The sequence below is a fragment of the Myotis daubentonii genome, chromosome 2 (assembly GCF_963259705.1).
Source record: "Myotis daubentonii chromosome 2, mMyoDau2.1, whole genome shotgun sequence".
NCBI classification, from domain to species: domain Eukaryota; kingdom Metazoa; phylum Chordata; class Mammalia; order Chiroptera; family Vespertilionidae; genus Myotis; species Myotis daubentonii.
Genome location: NC_081841.1, coordinates 8842768 through 8867456, shown reverse-complemented (window position 1 = coordinate 8867456; position 24689 = coordinate 8842768). Strand labels below are relative to the sequence as shown.

Here is a 24689-nt window from a genome sequence, read left to right as displayed (position 1 = left end):
CCCCGCCCAAGCCTGACGCCTCTTACCCAGGCTTCAGGCCTGGGCAAGGGGACCCTCATATCCCCCCAATCCCCGGCTCCGCCCCCAACCCAGGCCTGATGCCTCGGCCAGAGGAGTTGACCCTCATCACCCTCCAATCACCAATCACCAGATCGGCCCCTTGACCAGGCCTGAGGCCTCCGGCAGAGGTGTCAGGCCTGGGCAGGGGACCCCAGCTCCCCGCGGTTGCACGCTCCGCCCCTGCCCAGGCCTAACACCTCTGGCTGAGGCGTCCGGCCCGGGCAGCGGGGACCCGCAGCTGCAGCGGCCCCGCGATCGTGGGCTCCGCTTTAGGCCCAGGCAAGGGACCCCTAGCTCCCGGGACTGCCAGCTTCAACCGTGCCCAGCTCCCATCGCTGGCTCCACCCCTACTTCCTGCTATCACTGGCCAGGGCGGAAAAGGCACCTGATTCTCTGATCATGGCTGGGGGGCAGGGCAAAGGCGGCCCCAGGGCCGCCTTTGCCCTGCCCCCCAGCTCTTAGCTCCCCCCTGGGTTTCCGATCACTGTCAGTGACAGGGGGCTTCTTCCTGCTTTCCCTTTCGCCTCCCTGCATTGTGCCTACATATGCAAATTAACCGCCATCTTGTTGGCAGTTAACTGCCAATCTTAGTTGGCAGTTAATTTGCATATAGCCCTGATTAGCCAATGAAAAGGGTATCGTCGTACTCCAATTACCATTTTTCTCTTTTATTAGATTATAATTAAATTGGCAAACACCAATGACAAAGTAAGAATCTTAAAAGCGGCCAGAGAGAGACAGAAAGTGACCTACAAAGGATCCCCCATCAGACTAGAGACTGATTTCTCAACAGAAACACATCAGGCCAGAAGGGAATGGAATGAAATATACAAAGTCATCAAAGGAAGGGTCTGAATCCAACAATACTGTACCCAGCAAGGCTATCAATCAATACTGAAGGGGAAATCAGGAGTTTCACAGACAAAAAAGGACTAAGGGAGTTTATCACCACCAAACCAGCAATGCAAGAAATGCTAAAGGGTCTGCTGTAAAAAGAAGAAATAAGAAACAAAGAAGGAACACAGGCATAAACAATAAAAATGGCAACCAACAAGTACCTATCAATAATAATTTTAAATGTAAATGGATTAAATGCCCCAATCAAAAGACATAGGGTAGCTGAGTATATAAGAAAACATGACCCATATACCTGCGCTCTATAGGAAACCCACCTCAGAAAAAGGACTCACACAGACTGATGGTGAAGGGATGGAAAAATGTTTTTCAGGCAAATGGAAAACTAAAAAAAAGCTGAGGTAGCAATACTTATATCTGACAAATTAGATCTCAAAGTGAAGGACATAACAAGTGATAAGGAAGGCCACCTCATAATACTAAAGGGAACAATCCAACAAGAATATGTAACTCTGGTAAACATATACTCACCCAATAACAGGAGCACCCAAATACATAAAAAAAAAAAAACAAACTTGTGGGGTATATCAAGGGAGAGATTGACAGCAATAGTCATGGTAGGGGACTTCAATACACTACTATCACCATTGGACAAATCCTCTAAACAAAAAATCAGCAAAAAAACATCAATCCTAACTGACTCACTAGATCAGATGAAATTAATTGACATCTTCAGAACATTTCACCCCAAAGCCACAGAATATACATTCTTCTCAAGTGCACATGGGTCATTTTCAAAGATAGACCATATATTGGATCACAGGCAAAGTCTCTTCAAATTCAAGAAGATAGAAATTATACCAAACATTTTCTCAGATCACAATGGCATAAAACTAGAAATCAACTACAGTAAAAACAATAAAAAAATCAAACACTTGAAGGCTAAAAGCATGATATTAAACAATAACTGGGTGACCAGAGAGATCAAAGAAGAAATAAAAAGCACCATGGCAACAAACGACAATGAAAAAAAATAATCCAAAATCTATGGGACACAGTGAAAACAGTCTTGAGAGGGAAGTTCATCGTTCTACAAGCCTAACTCAAAAAACAAGAAACTGCTAATAAATTATCTAATCCTACAACTCTAAGAGTTAGAAAGAGAGCAACAAGAAAATCCCAGTGTAAGCAGAAAGAAGAAAATAATAAAGATCAGAGCGGAGATAAATGACATAGAGACCAAAAAACAAACAAACAAACAAAATACAATACATAAGATCAACAAAACGCTGAGCTGGTTCTTTGAAAGGATAAACAATATTGATGAACCTCTAGCCAGGTTCACCAAAAAGCAAAGAGATAAGACCCAAATAAACAAAAACAGAAATGAAAGAGGTGAAATAACAACCGATCCCACAGAAATACAAATGATTATGAAAAAATGCTATGAACCACTCTATTCCAACAAAATGGACAACCTAGATGAAATGGACATATTCCTAGAAAACACAAGTTCTCAAAACTACACAAAGAAGAATTTAAAAAAAACAACCCTGAATGGGCTGATAACTACCAAAGAAATTGAAACAGCAATCAAAAATCTTCCAGCAAACAAAAGTCCTGGTCTGAATGGCTTTACAGGGGAGTTCTACCAAGCATTCAAAGAAGAACTAAAACCTATCCTCATCAGACTATTCCAAAAAATTCAAGCGGAAGGCACACTTCCAAGCTCTTTCTATGAAGAACATGCCATGTTCATGGGTTGGTAGAATCAACATCGTTAAAATGTCCCTACAACCTAAAGCAATCTATAGATTCAATGTAATACCTATTAAAATACCAATAGCATAGTTCAAAGATCTAGAACAAACTCTTCAAAAGCCAGCATTACCCTAATCCCAAAACCAGATAAAGACATCACAAAAAAAGAGAGCTACAGGCCAATATCCCTGATGAACATAGATGCTAAAATCCTCAACAAAACTCTAGCTAATCAGATTCAGCAATACATTAGAAAGATCATACACCATGACCAAGTGGGATTTATTGCAGGGATGCAAGGATGGTACAATTTCCGCAAATCAATAAATGTGATACATCACATAAACAAACTGAGAGACAAAAATGACATAATCCTATCAATTGATGCAGAAAAAGCATTTGACAATATCCAACACCCTTTCTTGATAAAAACTCTCAGCAAAGTGGGAATAGAGGGATCATGCCTCAACATAATAAAAGTCCTATATGACAAACCTACAGCCCACATCATACTCAATGGGCAAAAACTAAACCCATTTCCCCTAAGAACAGGAACAAGACAAGGATGCCCACTTTCACCACTCCTCTTTGACATAGTACTAGAAGTACTAGCCATAGCGATCAGACAAGAAGAAGAAATAAAAGGCATCCAAATTGGTAAAAAATAAGTAAAACTGTCCTTATTTGCAGATGACATGATACTATACAGAGAAAACCCCAAAGACTCCATCAAAAAACTACTAGACCTAATTAATGAATTTGGCTGCCGGAAGCCAGTCCATCCTTGCTGCTTGACACAGTCACTGCAGGGAAGAAACATCTGCACAGCTTATGTTTCAAGGGACCTGGTGTATATGGCATATGTTTGCTCCCCCTCTTAGCGCTATGTATTTTAAACAGGATCACCTCCCCGAGAAAGGTTGTTTCCCCAGGTTAGGGATTAATAGGACTAAGGAAGAGAATAAATCAGTAAATCCCCCTAATGTTACAGAAATACCATGTACTACTTATGAAGAACTTGAACTAAGACTGTTGGCAATAAATTTGGGACTTGTTGGGCACACATCCCCAGGGGTCTGCCCACCAGGGAAAGCACCAAAGCCTATACCCCTGGAGATCCACCAACACAGGGCAGTCCCAGGGAAGGCAAACAGCAAGGCTGGGAGGATATAACCTTTACTGGGTAGGATAATCTCCTTCAGTCACTTCCTTGTAGCCTATCAGTAGAGCAAGACCTTGGAATAGCCCTTGTAATGGAACACAGAGATTAACCTAGACAAGATTAAAATCAACAGAACTAGATTAACAAACGCCCTAACCTTTGGAATAGAATGGATAGGATTAAAATCAACTGGTGTAAATACAGATGTAACAGGACAATAAAGACCGAACCTGGCTGGAGAACCTGGCTAGGCTACTGGTCAACTGAACGCTGCCTCTGTGTCATTCCTTCTTCGCCGACTCCATCTACACCTTTGGGAATCCCTGGACCTGCTGGGGCTGGACCCCAACATTTGGCAATGTAGCAGGATACAAAATTAACACCCCGAAGTCTATGGCCTTTTTATACACCAATAATAAACTCACAGAAAGAGAAATGAAAAAAAAAATCCCATTTACCATTGCACCAAAAAATTTAAGATACCTAGGAATAAACTTAAGCAAGGACATAAAAGACCTGTACTTGGAAAATTACAGGACATTGAAAAACGAGATAGAGGAATACATAAACAAATGGAAGAACATACCATGTTCATGGATTGGCAGAATCAACATCATTAAAATGTCCATACTACCTAAAGCAATCTATAGATTCAATGCAATACCTATGAAAATACCAATGGCATATTTCAAAGATCTAGAACAAACTCTCCAAAAATTCATCTGGAATAAAAAAAGACCCCAAATTGCCACAGCTATCCTGAGAAAGAAGAACAAAGTTGGAGGGATCACAATAGCAGACATCAAACTATATTACCAAGCCACGGTTCTCAAAACTGCCTGGTACTGGCACAAGAACAGACACATAGACCAATGGAACAGAATAGAGGACCCAGAAATTGAGCCAAGCCATTATACTCAACTAATAGTTGACAAAGGAAGCAAGAGCATACAATGGAGCCAAAACAGCCTCTTTAATAAATGGTGCTGGGAAATTTGGTCAGATACATGCAAAAAAAATGAAACTAGAACACCAACTTATACCATACACAAAAACAAACTCAAAATGGGTAAAGGACTTGAATGTAAGATGGGAAACCATGAAAATCCTACAAGACTCCATAGGCAGCAAAATTGCAGACATATGCTGTAGCAATATCTGTACAGACACAGATCCTAGGGCAAGAGAGACTAAGGAGAAAATAAACAAATGGGATTACATCAAAATAAAAAAGCTTCTGCACAGCAAAAGAAACCATCAACAAAACTACAAGCAAGCCCACTGCATGGGAGAACATCCACTGAGTGGCCAGATTATTATGACCACCTGACGTTTGTAGGCAAAGTAGCCGTACACTGCTTCGTATGGGATATGGAAGCTGAAGGCCTGTTCGAACGCCTTTGGTGTCTGCAGTTACCAAGATAAAACGCCTCCAATTCGCACAGAAACACAAGGATTGGACAGTCGACCATGAGAAAAAAGTCATGTGGTCTGATGAATCACGTTTCCAGTTGCATCATGCAGATGGCAGAGTGAGAATTTGGCAGAAATAGCGTGAAAGCATGTGCCCCACATGCATGAGTACAACCCTTCAAGCTGGTGGGGACAGTGTTATGGTTTGGGGCATGTTTTCCTGGCATGATTTGGGCTCTTTAATTCGTGTGGAACAACGTCTGAATAGCACGACATAACTAAGTATCGTTGCTGATCAAGTTCATCCTATCATGTTGATGGCGCATCCCAATGGAGATGGCTTTTTCCAACAAGACAATGGGCCATGCCACGGTGCTCGTATTGTGCAGGAATGGTTTCAAGAACATGAGGGAGACTTTACCTTGCTTAGGTGGCCCCCACAATCACCAGATCTCAATCCAATTGAGCATTTGTGGGACGAAGTTAAAAAAGCCATCAGGCAGCTGGTTCCACAACCATCAAATCTCACAGAACTGGACAGTGCTATTCATCAGGCATGGTGTCAGATTCCTCACATCACCTTTCAACATCTCGTGGAGTCGATGCCAAGAAGAATCGCCACAAATTGCCTATTGAAGGCAAAAGGTGGCCCAACAAAGTACTGATGGGGTGGTCATAATAATCTGGCCACTCATTGTATTTGCCAATGTTATCTCTGATAAGGGTTTAATTTCCAACATTTACAGGGAACTCACACAACTTAACAAAAGGAAGACAACCCAATCAAAAACTGGGCAAAGGACCTAAAAAGACACATTTCGAAAGAGGACATTCCGAAAGCCAAGAGACACATGAAAACATGCTCAGTCACTAATCATCGGAGAGATGCAAATCAAAACAACAATGAGGTACCAGCTCACACCTGTCAGAATGGCTATCATCAACAAATCAACAAATGACAAGTGCTGAAGAGGATGCGGAGAAAAAGGAACCCTTCTTCACTGCTGGTTGGAATGTAGACTGGTGCAGCCATTGTGGAAAACAGTATGGTGTTCCCTCAAAAATTTAATAATGAAACTTCCATTTGGCTCAGTAATACCACTTCTAGGAATATATCCCCAGAAAACAGAAACACCAATCAGAAAGGATATATACACCCTTATGTTCATAGAAGCACAATTTACAATCGCTAAGATTTGGAAACAGCTTAAAAGCCCATCAGCAGATGAGTGGATTAGAAAACTATGGTACATCTACATGATGGAATACCATGCTACTGTAAAAAAGAAGGAATTCTTACCATTTGCAACAGCATGGATGGAACTGGAGAACATGATGCTAAGTGAAATAAGCCAGGCAGTGAAAGAAAAATACCACATGATCTCACTCATTTATGGATAATAAAGAACATTATAACCTGATGAATAAAAAGATAGATACAGAGGCAGAGAAGCATCAAACAGACTGTCAAATTACAGCGGGAAGGCTGGGGAGTTTTGGGTGGGGATGGTAAGAGACCAACCAAAGATCATCAACAAATCAAAAAACGACAAGTGCTGGAGAGGATGCGGAGAAAAAGGAACACTCGTACACTGCTGGTGGGAATGCAGACTGGTGCAGCCACTATGGAAGACAGTATGGAGTTTCCTCAAAAAGTTAAAAATGGAACTCCCATTTGACCCATTGATCCCACTGCTAGGAATATATCCCAAGAAACCAGAAACACCAGTCAGAAAGGATATATGCATCCCTATGTTCATTGCAGCACAATTTACCATCACTAAGATTTGGAAACAGCCTAAGTGCCCATCAACGGATGAATGGATTAGAAAACTGTGGTACATCTACACAATGGAATACTATGCTACTGTAAAAAAAGAAGGAATTCTTACCATTTCCAACAGCATGGATAGAACTGGAGAGCATGATGCTAAGTGAAATAAGCCAGGCAGTGAAAGAAAAATACCACATGATCTCACTCATTTATGGATAATAAAGACCATTATAAACTGATGAACAAAAATAGATACAGAGGCAGAACAGCATTAAACAGACTGTCAAACTACAGCAGGAAGGCTGGGGATGGGTGGGAGGGGCGGGCACGAGATCAACCAAAGGACTTGTATGCATGCATATAAGCATAACCAATGGACACTAGACACTGGGGGGTAGGGGAGGCTGGGGGAAGGTCAAGGGGGTGAAAAAGGAGACAAATGTTCTACTCTTTGTAATATTTTAAGCAATTTAAAAAAAAGAGAGATCAACCAAAGGACTTGTATGCATGCATATAAGCATTACCAATGGACACAAGACACTGGGGGGCGGGGGAGGTGAGGGAATGTGCTGAGGGGTAGGGGAGGCCAGGGGAAGGTCAATGGGGAGAAAAAGGAGTCATATGTGCTACTAATTGTAATAATTTAAACAATAAAATCAAAATTAAAAAAATAAGCAGCAAAAGACAAACCAAAAAAAAAACAACACAAAAAAACGCCAGAACATACAAATCCTATGGCTAGTAATGCAGTTTTTTAAGAACATACTTTATTATGAATATGTATTTGAGCAGCTTCATTCATAACTCTAAGTTCCATAATTGTACCAATTTCAACACAAATCTGAGATTTTAAGGTCCATGAAGGTTTTTTATCTTTGTTTCTTGATGTAGCCCCAACACCAAACATTTAATAGTATGTTTCTAGACTTATGCCTTGAGCTCCCTAATTGAAAATTTGTCCTATCATTCTTACTGCATTGACAATGTAAGGTTTGGTAGGTTCTGAAATGCCGGGGTCCAACCCCAGCAGGTCCAGGGGTCCCCAAAGGTGTGGACGGAGTCGGCAAAGAAGGAATGACACAGGGACTTCTCCAGCCAGGTTTGGTCCAGGTTTTCCAGTCAGGTTCAGTCACCAGGTTCTAGTCAGGCTCTCCTGCCAATCTCCGCAGTCAGGTTCAGTCCAGGATCCCCTGCCATGCTCTCTCGCCAGGCTTTGCCTCCAAGCTCCGAGGCCAGTCCCTGTCCAGGATCCTCCGGCATGCTCTCGCCAGCGAAGTTCTTCTGTCTCTAGAGAACATTCTGTGTAGGTTCTGTGCCTAGGCTCTGTCTCTCTTGGTCCTGTCTTCCAAGCCCTGTGTTCTCAGTTCTGTGTCTGAAGTTCTGTCTTCTGAATTCTGTCTCATGAGTTCTGTCTTGTTGACTCTGTTCTAAGTTCTGTGTCTTTCTGTCTTGTTACAACTGTATTTATACCAGTTGATTCAATCCTATCAATCTCTATTACAAAGGTTAGGGCGTTTCTTATCTCCATTCCAGGGAGAAAAGATTATGTAGTTTAAGCATGATTGTTCGTAGTTAAAGGGATTAATTACCCGCCTGGCACTTAGTTGAGGGGTTTTATTCCCTCCCTAACTTCAGGGGAAAATCCCTACCTGGGGATTCAACCTTTCTCGGAGAGGTGACTTTGGTTAAAACACAGCGCCAAGAAGGTGAGCAAACATATTAAGAACCGTATGCCATATATGCCAGGTCCCTTGAAACAGCAAGCATGGACCGGCTCCCGGCACTGAAAGAGAAAGTAAGAGGAAGCATGACTTACCATATATTAATTGGTTATTATTTCTAATAGTGAGAACTTCAATGCCTTTAGCTTGTGCCTATGCAGGTATAGAAAATGAATAATAAACAATTCATTATCTTTTAGAATTAATTTTCTTAATGAAGTTGAATAACTAACTACTGTCTGTCAATAACATATATGAATTTCTATGTGAGACATAAGAAAATGTCTGTAATCTCTTATTTTGCTTGGGAAGATGTGGCCATCCTTGGGTCTCTTGAATAATTACTTGGACCACTCCTATGCCACCCATAGTGTTCCAAGGACAATGTACTTGATCTATTCATATAAGCATGTTGCTCTGTGGATTGTGTACTAATCAGGGAATTGTCAAAACACCTGTGATTATACTTTTAGCTATTTGATTACACAATCATTACTATTTTTCATTAAACTATATATAGTAATTTAGAAAAAAAAAGTCACTGCCTACCTAAGATGAACCGCTGGAAGACAAAGGTGAGCTGGAACTGGAAAGCAGGGCTAGAGACCTGGACCAGGGAGAGATGGGGTTCCTGCTGGGATGGTGAACCCTGGGGAGTGCCAATCCAGGAGCCACTGTAACTCCCATATCCCAACAACTCAAACTCTTTCTCCTTCTTCCATAGTCAACTTTTTAGTAGTCAGGGCCTTCTCGGTGCTTATTCCTCCACTTCTCTTTCTTTATTCATGACCCCAATGTCTTCTTTAGTCAAAATAAAGCTCCCCCAATCATCCCAACTCTCTTGTCCTCTCTCTTCCCTGATTCCAAGCTCCAGGTTCCTTTTTTCTCTTTGACCCACTTGCCATCTGCATGAAACCCTCCTTTGCTGTGCTCAGCTATAGAAATACCAAACTCCTTAACACAAAATTCCATCACTTTCACTTGCCCACTTTAACTCTCTAATAAGATAATTTCATGCTTTAGTCTCCCACACACCCCTGCTCCCTGCACTGTCTGGGTGTTTCGCACCAGCACAAACACGTTCTGTGAGCCTGAGGAGCGGTGGTGAAGGGTTAAAAAAGACATTCAAGAGAATACAGCTGGGGATAGGTCAGATCACTGTGCCTGGATCAGGAAACAGTGTCCCAACCTGCAAGCTGAAGCTTTATTTTATAGTCAGAGCTCACAAAGCAAAACAAGGGAGTGGTCAATATGTTTACAATGTTCTTGTGAGTTTCCCCTTGTTTTGGCAACACTTGTTGCACCTCCCACAGCTCATTAGCTACCTAGGAAGGAACTAGGGAGGACTATAAGGTTAAGCATAATTATGCTAGGAGTGCTCTGACCTACAAGCTGGGACTTGTTTGTGTCTCTGCCACAGGTCCGTCTGAGGATTAACCCTATAGCTGCTTCCTACATCTCCCCCTTTTTTGTTTTTAAGCTACTACAATAAACATAAAAGTTTTAAGGCTCGGCTATTAAAACAATAATAAAACAATGCCATTGCAAAAAAAACAAACTACACACAACATTTTACTATTTCTACAAAATGAAAGTTTCAGCTACAAAATAAAAGTTATCTGCTCAGACTCCTCAGATTTGGCCGTGCAAGACTTTACAGAAACCTGGCAGCTCACCAACACTAGTCAGAACCTCGGCCCATTGCGTACCCTTCGTTTCTTCTTCCACATTGTTGTCATCGGGGCAAGTCTCAGTCCTGTGAACAGAGGGACAAGGATCTTCTCTGGGTCCCCTGTACCTCCTCCTACCGCTGGTGCCACTTCTCCATTTCCTCGATGAGGAGGCCCCACAGCTGCTGCAGGTTGGTGAGCCTCTGTGGAACGGTCTCAGAATTCAGGCTGCTGCAGTTGGTGACAACGCTCTGGCTTCTCTCAGCGATTCTGTCAATGCAAAGATGTCTTTGTTGCAAAGGCGGTGTTAATGCAAAGATGTCGTTGATGTGAGGCTGAAGCTGTTGGATTTCCTCCTGGAGGGTCTGATTTTTCTTTATAATCTTCAGATTTGGATTGAGGTCATCAACAACAGACTACATCAGACAGTCCTTAGATAACACTCCTTAACAAAGTAGCCTAGCCTGGCTCTAAGCATCCCGCTGACCAGGACTTCCATCCTTTGCTTTACAGTTCCTAACAAAATGTAAGAAATTTAAAAATGCTTCATTGAACATTGTTTTAGAGATCCCTTTCCTAAGATCCTGAATTTCCCATGTTGTACACCCAGCTGCTTACCAAACCTCACTCCATACCTTACATTTGCTTCCTTAACATGCCTCATGGGAGCATCCTTCACCTTACAATTGTAGTTCCCGATACTCAGGCCCCATGTTGGGCGCCTTATGTGTGGCCAGGTTCCACGAGCCTGAATAGGGGAGGTGAAGGGTTAAAGAAGACAGACAAGAGAATACAGCTGGGGCTAGGTCGGATCACTGTGCCTAGATCAGGAAATAGTTACCCAGCCTGCAAGCACAAGCTTTAGTTTATAGTCAGAGCACACAAAGCAAAACAAGGGAAGTGGTCAACATGTTTACAATGTTCTTGTGAGTTTCACCTTGTTTTGGTAGCACTTGTTGCACCTCCCACAGCCCATCAGCTACTAGGGAGGTCTATAAGGTTAAGCATAATTATTCTAGGAGTGCCCTGACCTCCTTGCTGGGACTTGTTTGTGGCTCTGCTACAGGTCCATCTGAGGCTTAAACCTATAGCCACTCCCTACATCTGGATAAAACAGAGTCAATTCCTCCTGTAGACTTTTGTGAATGCAGGTGATTTCTTTCAACATGCTCTCCAGCTCCTGGGCCTGCTTCCTCAACTCTTCAGCCGACTGAGCCTTTGCGCCCTCATGTAAGTGCTTTGACTCCTTCACTAGCTGGATTACATCCACGAGAAGGAAAAAACCTGCAGTGGCAATACCAGCAATTCTGGCTCCTTTGCTCATTGTCAGAGCAGTGCCTCCAAAAGCTTTCTGCAGCTGCTTGCTGCTTTGGCCTGAGATTGCCCCAGTGAGCATGACACTTGTAGCCTCAGCTGCAAAGAGAGGATTGGATTTGGCCAGCTTGAAGGCCTGGCAATTCTCCAAAATATCTACCAGGGATTGGCTGCACTTTTTTAAAAGGAGCCCAATTTTGAATGAGTTGTGATGTAGAGCCTCCATGACCAAGTTCCCTGTGTCATTGCCAGTTGACACTAGGCGGCTGGCTTTGGCTTTTGCTGACTTTTTCTTTGCGAAGTCCACTATGCCAGCGGTCACACTGGTCACAGAAGCTGCTGCCCCCAGTCCCACCCCAGTTGCCCAAAGCACCAGACTAGCTCCTGCTGTCACAGGTGCCAGAGACAGGCCAACGATGGTGAGAATGCCAGACACAATGCCCGTGGAAGAGGCCGCCACTTGGGTGATGGTGCAGTCCTTGTGCACCTTGTCAACCTCATCTGCAAGTGCGTAGAGCTTTCCTATGCATTCCTCAAGGTCCTGTTTCACCTGAGGAAACGCCTTCATAAAGGTATCCACATTCATCTGGTCTGCTGAGGACATGTCTTTGTCCTCCACGGCCATGAGTGTTTCCAGCTGGCTCAAGTCTTCATAGAGTGCATCTGCCACATCCCTGTAATAATGAAGGACAGGTGATTAATGAAGGCAGGTGTATGAATTGCTAAAGCTGACACCACTGATTGGATTAGCTAGTGCAAGAAGCCCTACTCTCTATGGTGGGAACGTGTGCATCTACTCAGAGTCCCTGAGATTACATCACATTGGCAGCCACCCATTCTGACTGGAAGCGGTCACCAAGCCACACTGCCTTCCCTCTGGTCAAGGTTACTCCCGGGAGAATAGAAGAGGGTCCCCCAAGGAGGTCAGGGGCCCTCCAGCCCACAGTCAGGTTGTGGAGGTCGTAATCACCCAGGGTCCTCTACCCCCAGCAGAGAGGGGATCAAATCAGGGAAGAAAGAAATGTGCCCCCTGCCACTGCTCGGCCCTCCATTATTAGGCCCCTGGCCACCTTAGTCTTGTACCCACGTGCCTCAACTGCCTCACTCTAGTCCCAGCCAAGCCTTCCTACCAGTCCTCCCACCAGGACCACGCTGGCTCCATCCAACTCCGGGCTCTGACCCTGCTTCAGGCCTCTCAGGGCCTCCAGACAAGATGACTGCACTTGCTTTTTCACCCTTGATCATGCAGTTCACCCCAAGGCCTTCACCATAGTCATATCAGACAGACTTGCCATTCCATTGAAGAGGTAGATGACATAAGCCCACAGCCCCAGAGGTGGGCGGAGATACACTCAGTTTTCAACCCAACATAGTCCAGCTTCACTCCAGGTCTCCGCCTTCCAGGCCAGCAGGACCCTGCAGAGTCTGTACAATCCCTTTCTTAGGGAGAGCAGGCTCTCTAGCCACAATCCCCAGGGACACACACTGTGCCAGGAATTTTCTGGCTTGTCCCACAGGAAGTCCTACGTGGTTCTCATATCCAACAAGAAGACGCTTGGGCCCTGTGTTTTCCCCGCATCTTTTTAAAAGTTCATGTCAACTGCCCACCTACTAAGTGTCAGTCATTAGGCTAAATGGTTTATCCTATTTTCCTCACAATGAAATAGAAATGATGAATAAGACAGAGAGTGGTTAAGTAATGAGCCCACGGTCACGTAACCTTCCCCCGGCAGGCCTCATCTCTTCTCAACCTGAGGCCCTTCTCTGCCAACAAATGATATGAAGAAATGTTCCTCATGGACTGTTGCAAAAGAACTTCTTCAACCCCAAGCAATGGACCCTGCCTGGAGGAGTGTGCCTGTCAGAGGAATCTAGGTGCAGGGGAGATGGGGTGACAATACAGGCATCCCCTGGAGGTTACCTGGACAATTTGGTCGCAGCCACAAATCTCTTCCAGGCTTCATCACTTAACAGGCGTTGCAATTTCTCTTTGTTCCTTGGGTCCATTAAATATTCAATTACTTCAACAAAGTCTTTGCCCTCTAGATGGAAAGAAAAAAGAATAAGGTTAGGAGAAATCCTGGTAGAATGGAAATGGAATTGAGTATATAAACAAGGTGGTTAAATGTTCATCTTCCTGAGCAGCTGTCACCTGGGGGACTTTTTTAAAAAATCTGGGATACTTTTGTTGAGTCACCTGGTGTTATGGACAGAACTGTCCCCCCAAATTTATATATTGCAGGCCTGACACCCCATGTGACTGTGCTTTTTCATTTATTTTTTTTATTTTTTTTAATTAAATCTTTATTGTTCAGATTATTACATTTGTTCCTCTTTTTTTCCCCCCCATAACTCCCCTCCTCCCAGTTCCCGCCCCACCCTCCGCCCTCACTCCCCACCCACTGTCCTCATCCATAGGTGCACGATTTTTGTCCAGACTCTTCCCACATCTCCCACACCCCTTTCCCCCCCAAGAATAGTCAGTCCATTCCCTTTCTATGTCCCTGATTCTATTATAATCACCAGTTCATTCTGTTCATCAGATTATTTATTCACTTGATTCTTAGATTCACTTGTTGATAGATGCATATTTGTTGTTCATAATTTGTATCTTTACCTTTTTCTTCCTCTTCCTCTTCTTAAAGGATACCTTTCAGCATTTCATATAATACTGGTTTGGTGGTGATGAACTCCTTTAGCTTTTCCTTATCTGTGAAGCTCTTTATCTGACCTTCAATTCTGAATGATAGCTTTGCTGGATAAAGTAATCTTGGTTGTAGGTTCTTGGCATTCATCACTTTGAATATTTCTTGCCACTCCCTTCTGGTCTGCAAAGTTTCTGTTGAGAAATCAGCTGACAGTCGTATGGGTATTCCCTTGTAGGTAACTGAGTTTCTTTCTCTTGCTGTTTTTAAGATTCTCTCTTTATCTTTTGCTCTTGGCATTTTAATGATGATGTGTCTTGGTGTGGTCCTCTTTGGATTCCTTTTGTTTGGGGTTCTCCGCGCTTCTTGGACCTGTAAGTCCATTTCTTTCACCAGGTGGGGGAAGTTTTCTGTCATTATTTCTTCAAATAGGTTTTCAATATCTTGCTCTCTCTCATCTTCTGGCACCCCTATAATTCTGATGTTGGTGTGCTTGAAGCTGTCCCAGAGGCTCCTTACACTATCCTCGCATTTTTGGATTCTTTTTTCATTTTGCTTTTCCGGTTGGATGTTTTTTGCTTCCTCGCATTTCAAATCATTGACTTGATTCTTGCGCTCCTCTGGTCTGCTGTTGGGTGTCTGTATAATATTCGTTATTTCAGTCCGTGTATGCTTAATTTCTAGTTGGTTCCCCAATATAAGATCGAGGGTCTTATTAGTTTTCGTGTAGATCTCATTAAGTTTATCGGCAGCTTCTAAACAGTTCTTGAGAGACCTTAAAAGTGTGGTTCTGAACTCTATATCTTCCTTTGACAATTTTGTCCTGTTTCTTTGTCTCCGCATTTTGTTATGCTTCCTTGGTGCACCCCCTAGTGGTCTTTGTTCGCAGTCTTATAGTTAAATCTTGATTGTTGTAGCTAATTCCAGGGAGGGTTTGACCTCCAGGCCAAGTGGCTATGAGAATCAGCTGTGTCAGCAGTGAGAGAACTTCTGTCCTCTAGGGAGGTGCTAATCTAGCCTTTGCCTGAGGCTATCCGGCAAATGCCTCTGTGCAGGGCTTGGGCGGGGCGGGTCGCACAGGATCAACAGGGTGGGCCGGAGAGAGCAGTTATGGCGGCTCTCAGTCCTGTCCCCAGGGGCTCTGCCTCTCTGAGTCCCAGCACCCGCTGCAAAGCTCGGAGAGAAAGCTGCACTCGCTCTGACCGAAGCCAGACAGTCCCGCTTCTCCCGTTTGAGTCTGGGTCCCTAAAGACTCGCCCGGATCTGGTGCTCAGAGTCTGCGACTCCCTCCCGATTGAAAACAACAACCGCGCCCTCCGCCGCCAGCCCGGTCCGCGCACTCCGCACCTCAGAATTTGACTTCAGCACTGCGCCTCCTCTGAGTGTCCGTGTGCGTTTCTCTTTCCTCCTAGTTGTAGGACTTCCACTCAGCCAGCGTTCCTGTGGTTCTGGGTGATGTCCCTTCCGTTTTTTGGTTTCACTTTTGAAGTAGTTGTTCAAAGCAGCAAACTCCGGCGTTAACCTATGCTGCCATCTTGGTTCTCCTCGCTTTTTCATTTATTTTTAATATGTTTTTATTGCTTTTTAGATAGAGAGGAAGGGCGAAGTATAGAGGTGGAATCATCAATATGAAACAAGCATAAATCAGTCGCCTCCTGCTAGCCCACTACTGGAGATCAAACGGAAACCCAGGCACGTGCCCTGAATGGGAATTGAACCAGTGACCTCTTCGTTCATGGGTCAACTGTCAATCACTGCGCAACAATGGCCAGCCCCCATGTGACTGTATTTTATAAGGTTAAATGAGGTCATAAGTGTGAGACCTAATCCAGTATGAATCGTGTCCTTATGAGAAGAGGGAGAGACACTAGTTCTCTCCCTCCTCCACTTGTTTCTATTTCTCTCTCTCTCTGTATAAATCAATAACTTTTATAAATCTTTTTAAAAAAAGGTGTGACTCTCAAGGATTTGGGAGACTCTGAAAATTCAGATAAGGGACTGGGGACTGGTGTATGTTTTGTGTGTACAGAGAAAGGATGGAAATGTGTTTCCTGCCATTTACACACAAGACATATTATTTGTATTTCACAGAAAAGGAAGCGAAACTCAGACAGGAAAAGAAGGCCCAAGCCAAGAAGCAGAAAGCTCAAAGGTGCAATCCAAGGCCAACCATCAGACATTTCCTCACAGTAGGTTGAAGCCTCCTTATGTTTCAAAAATTCATGTGATTTCTGAATTCTACCCTATAGGTTACCTATGGGATTTTTATAAATTTGATAATAATGTTTCAGATCACATGCCACTGATGGAGTAAAGCTACCAGGCAAAGAGGATTCTTCCTGCTTCTTACAGGTGCTCCAAGGTGGGCAGTGGAGGGATATCTTCAGGTGGGTGGGGGTTGGAGCCTCAGCTCTAATCCTGTGATCAGTCAGTATCAGCTCTCCCCCCTCCAGGCTGGCCTCAGGGGCCACAGCTCCCTGTGGGCACCTCTGACCCCACCCTCGCCCACTCCTTAAACAAGAGGTCATCTTATTTGTCCGTAGGAATGGACCTGAGAGTCTGCTCAGGAGCGGCAGGCTTCTGATCTGTCCTCTCCTCCCTTATGCTGCAACAGGAACAAGTTTTATCCTCTGGGGGGGAGGGAGGGGTGGATTTGGTAGCCTAGGCAACACAGTGTTGATTTGGGTGGGTGACGGGGTATTTTTTCCTTTTCTTGCTTCACCCCCTGAGGGAGAAAGTAAACCGGGGTTCAGATGGAGGAACCCAGAGCACTACATCTGTGTATCTGTGGGCTAGGCTGTGGGTGGGTGTGGGAAATAACAAAGCGGGCCTCTGCAGGGATATCTGAGATCAAAAGAAGAAGTTCCTGCCTGAGACAGTCACACCTGGTATGCAGGTGTTTATAATTGGGGCACAGGTCAGGGACCTAGCACAGCTGTGGGAGGTGACAGTTCTTTGAAGGGGAAGGTTTCTACAGGAACTAGCAGGTTCCAGGTGCAGGGACCAGAAATTCCCACCTCCCATGTGTTGTCCTGGCCTTGTTGGAGTCATTGCATGAGTTGCAGAAGATGGGAGGCTGTGAGGAGCCTGAGGAGAGAGCCAGGAAGGAGGTCCTCAAATAGACTTCTGGTTGAGGGGACTCCCCTTAGTCCCTCTTGGAGGCTCAGGGACACTCATCAATTTCCTTTCAGGTTCTTGATTCCTGTGTTGCTTAAAGCATCCTGGAGGCACCTCCCTCAATTCTAGATCATGAGCAGGAACCAGCTAGAGGGGAGGAAGATGACTACCTGGGCAGATCTCATCAGCTTCTGAGGTCATGGTGTCAACAGTGGGATCTCAGAGTTTCCCCTTCAGCTCACCAGTCTGTGTCCAGCTGGAAGGAGGTGTCGCTTCACCCTTGGGGAAGAGAAAACAAATTGTGGGGTCAGAGGTGAGCCAGCTGAGCAACAGGGAGCAGCGAGGGGCTCTGTCTCTGTCTCTGGTGTTTCTTTCAGGGAAGGAAGGCCGCAAGTGCCAAGATGGACTCAATCCACTGTGCTTCCCTGTCTGCCGGGCTCTGCCAGCTGCTAGTTAAGAGAAGGTACTCACCTCACTCCAGCGCACTCTAAGCCAAGTGACAGTCCCGTTGTCCTGTGGGGGCACAACGAGAAGACCATCAGGCAAGGAAACACACGGCTGAGGAGTCATAAAACCAAAGAGGGAATAAGACCAGGAAGCAATAAAACAAGAAAGATGGGAAGGAATGTTTTGGAAATGACTTGAGGTTGGGGACATTGTGTTTACTAATTACTGCAGCTAATATTGATGGTGTGTCTACCACAGGCTCCCATGTGTTCCCTTATCAAATACTCGCACACATTTCACATGGTGGGCGCCATGGCGGCTCCCACTGGAACATGGGGGAAACCATCACAAAGTCTAGGTTTTCACCTAAACTCGGGTTAGCCCAAGTCTCACAGTAGTGCTAGAGCTAAGACTCCAGCCCAAGTCTTCCTGATCCCAATCCCGTGCTTGTGAGGACTACGCTCGACCCTCTTTTATATACAAAAATGTTTATTAATGTGTCTGTGTTACTTGTCAGTGACTCTTCTAATTCCCACACGATGTCTTGCACCCTATGCCAAGTCTCTGTGTTGATAAATTCCTGGGGCTGCAGCTTTCCAAGCCTGCACGCTTCTTGCTTCTGCTAGACCCTCATCTCCTAAGGCCCTGGTTTCCTGCGGCCCTGGCCCCATCCCTGCAGCCCTGCTGTGGGCTGCCCAGCCCTCCTAATGGTGCCCAGTCCCCTCTGCTGCCCACTCCCACCAGTGGACCTTAGATTCTTTCCAATTCTTTGTGAAAATAGTGCAGAAATATCCTTCAGGCATAAAGTTCATCTGCATTTGAGATTGCTTCCCTAAAAATCTACACTAATAAAAGAGAAATATGGTAATTGGCGTACAACCGCTACCCTTTTCATTGGCTAATCAGTGAGATATGCAAATTAACTGTCAGCCAAGATGGCGGCCGACAGCCAGGCAGCTTGAAACTAACATGAGGCTTGCTTGCCTCAGTGACGGAGGAAACCAACGTTCCCCCCTGCCTTGCCGGCCTCTGAGCCTGCAGTTTAAGAAACTCTGTAACAAATACCACCGGACTTCAGCCAGCAGATTCGCAACATTGTAAGCAAAGGCCAGAAACCTACTTTCAGCCGCGGAGGCCTAAGAGTTGGAGCCAAGCCTCAAAGCTAAAGCTGGCCCAGAATAAAAAAAAAAAGAAGAAAAAAAGGAGCAGTTGGGAGCTTCAGTCACCCCCAGCCTGAAAACAGCCCTCAGCCCCTCACCCAGACTGGCCAGGCACCCCAATGGGGACCCCCACCCTCAAGGGTGTGTGACCAGCTGCAAACAGCCATCATACCCTCACCCAGGCTGGACAGGCACCCCACTGGGGACCCCCACCCTAATCCAGGACACCGTTCAGGGAAAACCAGCCGGCCCCACCCATGCACCACGCCTCTACCCTATATAGTAAAAGGGTAATATGCCTCCCAGCACCGGGATCAGCGGAGCCACAACGCCTCCCGGCACCGGGATCAGCGTGACAGGGGGCAGCGCCCAAACCCCCTGATCGCCCTGCGGCTCTGTGTGTGACAGGGGGCGGAGCCACAACCTCCCTATCCAACCTGCTCTGTTCGTGACAGGGGAAGACGCCCCAACCCCCTGATCATCCCTGCTCTGTGATTGATAGGGGGAGCTCCCCAACCCCCCCTCCCCCACGGGCCCTGCTCTGTGTGTGACGGGGTAGAGCCATAACCTCCCCATCGACCCTGCCCTGAGTGTGAGAGTGGCAGCGCCCCAACCTCCTGATCGGCCCTGCTCTGTGGGTGATAGAGGGCGGTGCCCCACCCCCTGATGGGACCTGCTCTGTGTGACAGGGGCAGCGCCCCAACCCCCTGATTGGCCCTGCTCTGTGCGTGACAGGGTACAGAGCCCCAACCCCCCTGATGGGCCCTGCTCTGTGAGTGACAGGGGGCAGTGCCCCAACCCCCTGATTGGCCCTGCTCTGTGCATGACAGGGGGTGGCACCGCAACCTCCCCATCGACCCTGCCTTGAGTGTGATGGGGGCGGTGCCCCTACCCCCCAATCAGCCCTACCCTGATCGGGACTGAGGGTGGCATCACAACCTCCCAATCTCCCTGCTCTGTGCATGACAGGGGGTGGCGCCCCAACTCCCCAATTGGCCCTGCTCTGAGCCCGACCAGGGGCTGCACCTAGGGATTGGGCCTGCCCTCTGCCACCCAGGAGCAGGCCTAAGCCAGCAGGTCGTTATCTCCCGAGGGGTCCCAGACTGTGAGAGGGCACAGGCCGGGCTGAGGGACCCCCGTCCCCCCCGAGTGCACAAATTTTTGTGCACCGGGCCTCTTGTATTTAATAAATAGAATGACTGTGACAGAGGGTATCACCATATAAAAATTCCTTTATGCCTAGAGCCACACTCTAATGCAATCAAATTGCACCAATTTACATTTATGCTCACAGGATATGAGGTGTCCATCTTTTCCATCTTCCAGTTCAGAGTACTTTTTTTTTTTAATTGATTTTTTACAGAGAGAAAGGGAGAGAGAGAGAGTTAGAAACATCGATGAGAGAGAAACATCGATCAGCAGCCTCCTGCACATCTACCACTGGGGATGTGCCCGCAACGCGGGTACACGCCCTTGACCGGAATCGAACCTGGGACCCTTCAGTCCGCAGGCTGACCCTCTATCCACTGAGCCAAACCGATTTCGACCAGAGTACTTTTTAAACACACACACACACACACACACACACACACACACACACACACACACACATCTTTCTTTTTAAAATTCTTTTATTATGCTAAAACATGCCCAACATATAATTTACCACCTTAACCATTTTTAAGGGTACAGTTCAATAGTGTTAAATTATATTTTCACTGTTGTGCATCCAGTCTCCAGAGCTCTCTTCATCTTATAAATAGAAACTGTGTACCCACTAAACACTCCCCCACCTCGCAGCCCCTGCAAACTGCCTCTCTACTTCCCATCTCTACAGATTTGAGTGCTTCATTTAAGTGGAATCACACAATGTTTACCCTCCTGAGACGGCTTTATTTCACTTAGCATAGTGTCCTCAAGGGTCATGCAGGTTGCAATATGGGCCAGAGCGCTTCCTTTTTAAGGCTGTAATTTTTTTAAAAGGATGTTTGGGAAAGTTTATTTGAGCCTAACTGCATGAGATCTAAAATGCTCTGGAGAATAACAGTTTCTCAGCTTCTCTGCATTTGAAATGAAGGAGGGGATGTAAGGAAGGTTACATGAAGTTGGCAGAAAGCAGGTGGGGATTGGATTACAGGACAGTCAACAAGAGGGTGGTCTCTTCTTTTAAAAAAAAAATAACACCCAGAAATATTTATATTTTCTTTAGAGAGAGGAAGGGAATGGAAGAGAGAGATAGAAACACTAATGAGAGAAGCATCCAGTGGCTGCCCCCTACATGCCTTCTGCTGGGTTTTGAGCCCACAACCCGAGTATTTGCCCTGACTAGGAATTGAACTGGTGACCTTTTCATTCATGGGCCAACACTCAACCACTGAGCCACACTGGCCAGGCCAGATTGTGCTCTCTTGAGAGTGGTTATTTCAAAGGAGTGTTCACCTAGATGCACAGAAACAATGGGCAGGGCTTGCTTAAGGAAAACAAACCTTGTACTAAAAAGTATATGCCTGGGATGTGACCCCCACCATGACCTGCCAGCTAGGAATTTATGATCACATCACCCTGTGAGGGTACTTTGCATAGAACCCATTTTTCATCCACGGTCCCCTTTCTGATCACAAGTCAATTTGAAGGATGTGTGGATGACCAACCTTTTGGTTGGATAGCGTGGTCTCACAGCGCTAGGAGGGCTCTTTCCTAGGAAGTGTCAGTGTGCACCTTGTGTTGGTGCCCATTGGGACGGGGCCATACTGTAATCATGGGCTCTGTGTTGAGGCCAAATTTTTCAAAAATGGGACAGGCAGGTAAAGGGAAGGCAGTCATGTCTTATGGCCATCATTGTGAAAACACTCTGGCCCTGGCTGGAGCAATAGATGTTCCTCTCTCTGTCTCTCTCCATCTCAAATCAATAATAATGAAAACACTCTGGATCATTTCTGTTCTATGAAAGATCATGAGGGAAACGGGCCTTTCCATGGAGAGGATTCTCTCAGTTCTGTCTGGACTATCTTGCTTTGGAGCCCAGGGAAGAATGGAAATGCTGATTGTCTGTAGATTTATTGTTAGAAGCAAAACAGCATTTATCAGCTACCTCTTCTGAGACCTCCCTGAAACAGAGAGCCAAGGGACTTGTCAGTATATTAATAGCTGATACTAAGGTGGCTAACCTGTGTGTCTTTGCTCTGCCCGGGAATGCTCTAAGACTTTACAAATAATGACTCACATTCTTGCAATCACCATTGAACTGTGTACCATTTGTATCTGTAAACACCGGGCCAGGTCTATTTTCTGCTGCCCCTCCTGACCCCAGGCACCCTCTGCGCTCCTGGAACTGATGGCTCAAGCCTGGGGTGTGAGCCATGGTGGGGATACAGAACAACCAGCCATTCAACCACACAGCAAACCCTTTTTCAATCTCAACTGAGTCACTCCACTTGGTTTTCTTGTTGATCTTGATGAAAAAACTATGACTCGGATTTCACACAAATTTCCCCCACTGATTTAATGGACTTCTGGCAGTTCTATCAGCTTTCTGAGAGTTCCATTTACTTCCTTCTGTTTCCTTCCTGCGGCCATCACATTTTTATATGAGGAGAAAGAGGAAGAGAGGAATGAAAAACTGATTCTGACGCCTGGCCTTGAGCAGGACATCCCAAAGCCCCCCTCCCCTGGGACTTGGGCCCATCTCCTTTCATCCCCTCCCACTCCTGCTCACTACCTGCTGCCAGGCACTTTGCTTCCTGCACCAGAGGCTCCTTGAAGGCTGTAGGTACCATTACATCTGTCCTGCATTAGGAAGAGGACACAGATGCAGACGAAAGGGAGGAGGAAGAAGAAACAAAAAGCTTGCACAGTTCTGGCTGGTGTGGCCCAGTGGGTGTGGCATCAGTTTGTGCACTGAAGGGTGGAGGGTTTGCTTCTTGGTCAAGGGCGCGGACCTGGTTTGCATGGTACACCCCCGAACCAGGTCAGGGCACAGGGCACATGTGGGAGATAACAATTGATGCATCTCTCACATCAATGTTTGTCTCACTCTCCCTCTTCCTCCCTCCCTCCCTTCCACTCTCTCTAAAAATCGATGGAAAAAATATCCTCTGCTGAGGATTAATAAAACAAACAAACACAAAAGGTTCCTCCAAAATCAATCAATCCCAAAGGAATCTAACCAAAATGAGAACTATAAACGTGGGGGAAGAAATGTTAAAACTCATGTTGAGTTGCAGAAACATAGCTAATGATGACACAAATCCCAGAAGCCATAAAGGGAAACTGTGACTGATTTGACTTCTTAACAAGTAAAGACCGTAAAGGCTGCCATCAGCCAAGGCAGAAACTCTAACCAAAATGAGAACTATAAACGTGGGGGAAGAAATGTTAAAACTCATGTTGAGTTGCAGAAACATAGCTAATGATGACACAAATCCCAGAAGCCATAAAGGGAAACTGTGACTGATTTGACTTCTTAACAAGTAAAGACCGTAAAGGCTGCCATCAGCCAAGGCAGAAACTGTGAGAGGCCGGGCACTGTGTGCAGTAGGTACGTGGACCACAGGTGACTCGCTGTCCACAGCACACAGGAGCCTACGGATCAACATGGAGAGACTGAACCCAGATTCTTAAACGTGGGGAGACACAGGAAGAAATCATTCTCAGGGAAGGGGCTTGCCCAGCGTCAGGCAGCTCCTGGGGGCAGAGTAGAGCCCACCCCTCCTGGTGCTGGAGGCTGAGGGGAATGTGGTGTGAATAAGGCAGCAGCTCCCAGGTGTGTCTCTGCTGTACAGACACAGGGATCTGGGCTCAGGCTCCTCCAGCTCAGACCCACAGGACCACCTCCTACGTCTCCCATCCCCCACGGCTATGAGTGAGGCCAGCCAAGAGCAGGGAGGCAGCGCCCACCCACCTCCTGCTCAGGGTCTCAGTGTGGCACCCGGGCCAGTCATTCCCCTCTCAGGGCCTCAGTTTCACACAAGGCCCGGCACTAAGAGGAAAGGGTGAGTGAAGCAATGTTACAATTTAAAATCTCAAAGGAAATCCTTTGCTCCATCAGCATCAGAAGGAGCCCAGGAAGGCAGCCTCAGGGCAGCCAGGTGAAAAGGAGCAGAGGCTCTCACTCACCTACCTTCCCTCACCTCCTCTACCTCCTCCACATCCCCCCACACCCACCCCCTCTGCCTCCTCCACATCCCCCCACACCCACCCCCTCTGCCTCCTCCACATCCCCCCACACCCACCTCCTCTGTCTCCTCCACATCCCCCCACACCCACCCCCTCTGCCTCCTCCACATCCCCCCACACCCACCTCCTCTACCTCCTCCACATCCCCCCACACCCACCCCCTCTGCCTCCTCCACATCCCCCCACACCCACCCCCTCTGCCTCCTCCACATCCCCCCACACCCACCCCCTCTGCCTCCTCCACATTCCCCCACACCCACCCCCTCTGCCTCCTCCACATCCCCCCACACCCACCTCCTCTGCCTCCTCCACATCCCCCCACACCCACCCCCTCTGCCTCCTCCACATCCCCCCACACCCACCCCCTCTGCCTCCTCCACATCCCCCCACACCCACCTCCTTTGCCTCCTCCACA

General features: G+C 46.3%; 2 protein-coding genes across 2 annotated transcripts in view; both read right to left on the bottom strand.

Moving 5' to 3' along the window:
- Positions 1 to 24689, bottom strand: part of LOC132227029 (apolipoprotein L2-like) — a 147516-nt gene that overhangs the window by 65859 nt on the left and 56968 nt on the right. The window lies entirely within an intron of this gene.
- Positions 11430 to 24689, bottom strand: part of LOC132227027 (apolipoprotein L2-like) — a 73103-nt gene continuing 59843 nt past the window's right edge. Inside the window, exons 2-4 of the mRNA XM_059681665.1 lie at positions 17663 to 17771; positions 13652 to 13772; positions 11430 to 12404 (exon numbers count right to left, since the gene is read on the bottom strand). Of these exons, the coding sequence (XP_059537648.1) occupies positions 11477 to 12404; positions 13652 to 13772; positions 17663 to 17693 (1080 nt within the window). The 5' untranslated portion in view covers positions 17694 to 17771 and the 3' untranslated portion in view covers positions 11430 to 11476. The remainder of the gene's footprint in view (positions 12405 to 13651; positions 13773 to 17662; positions 17772 to 24689) is intronic.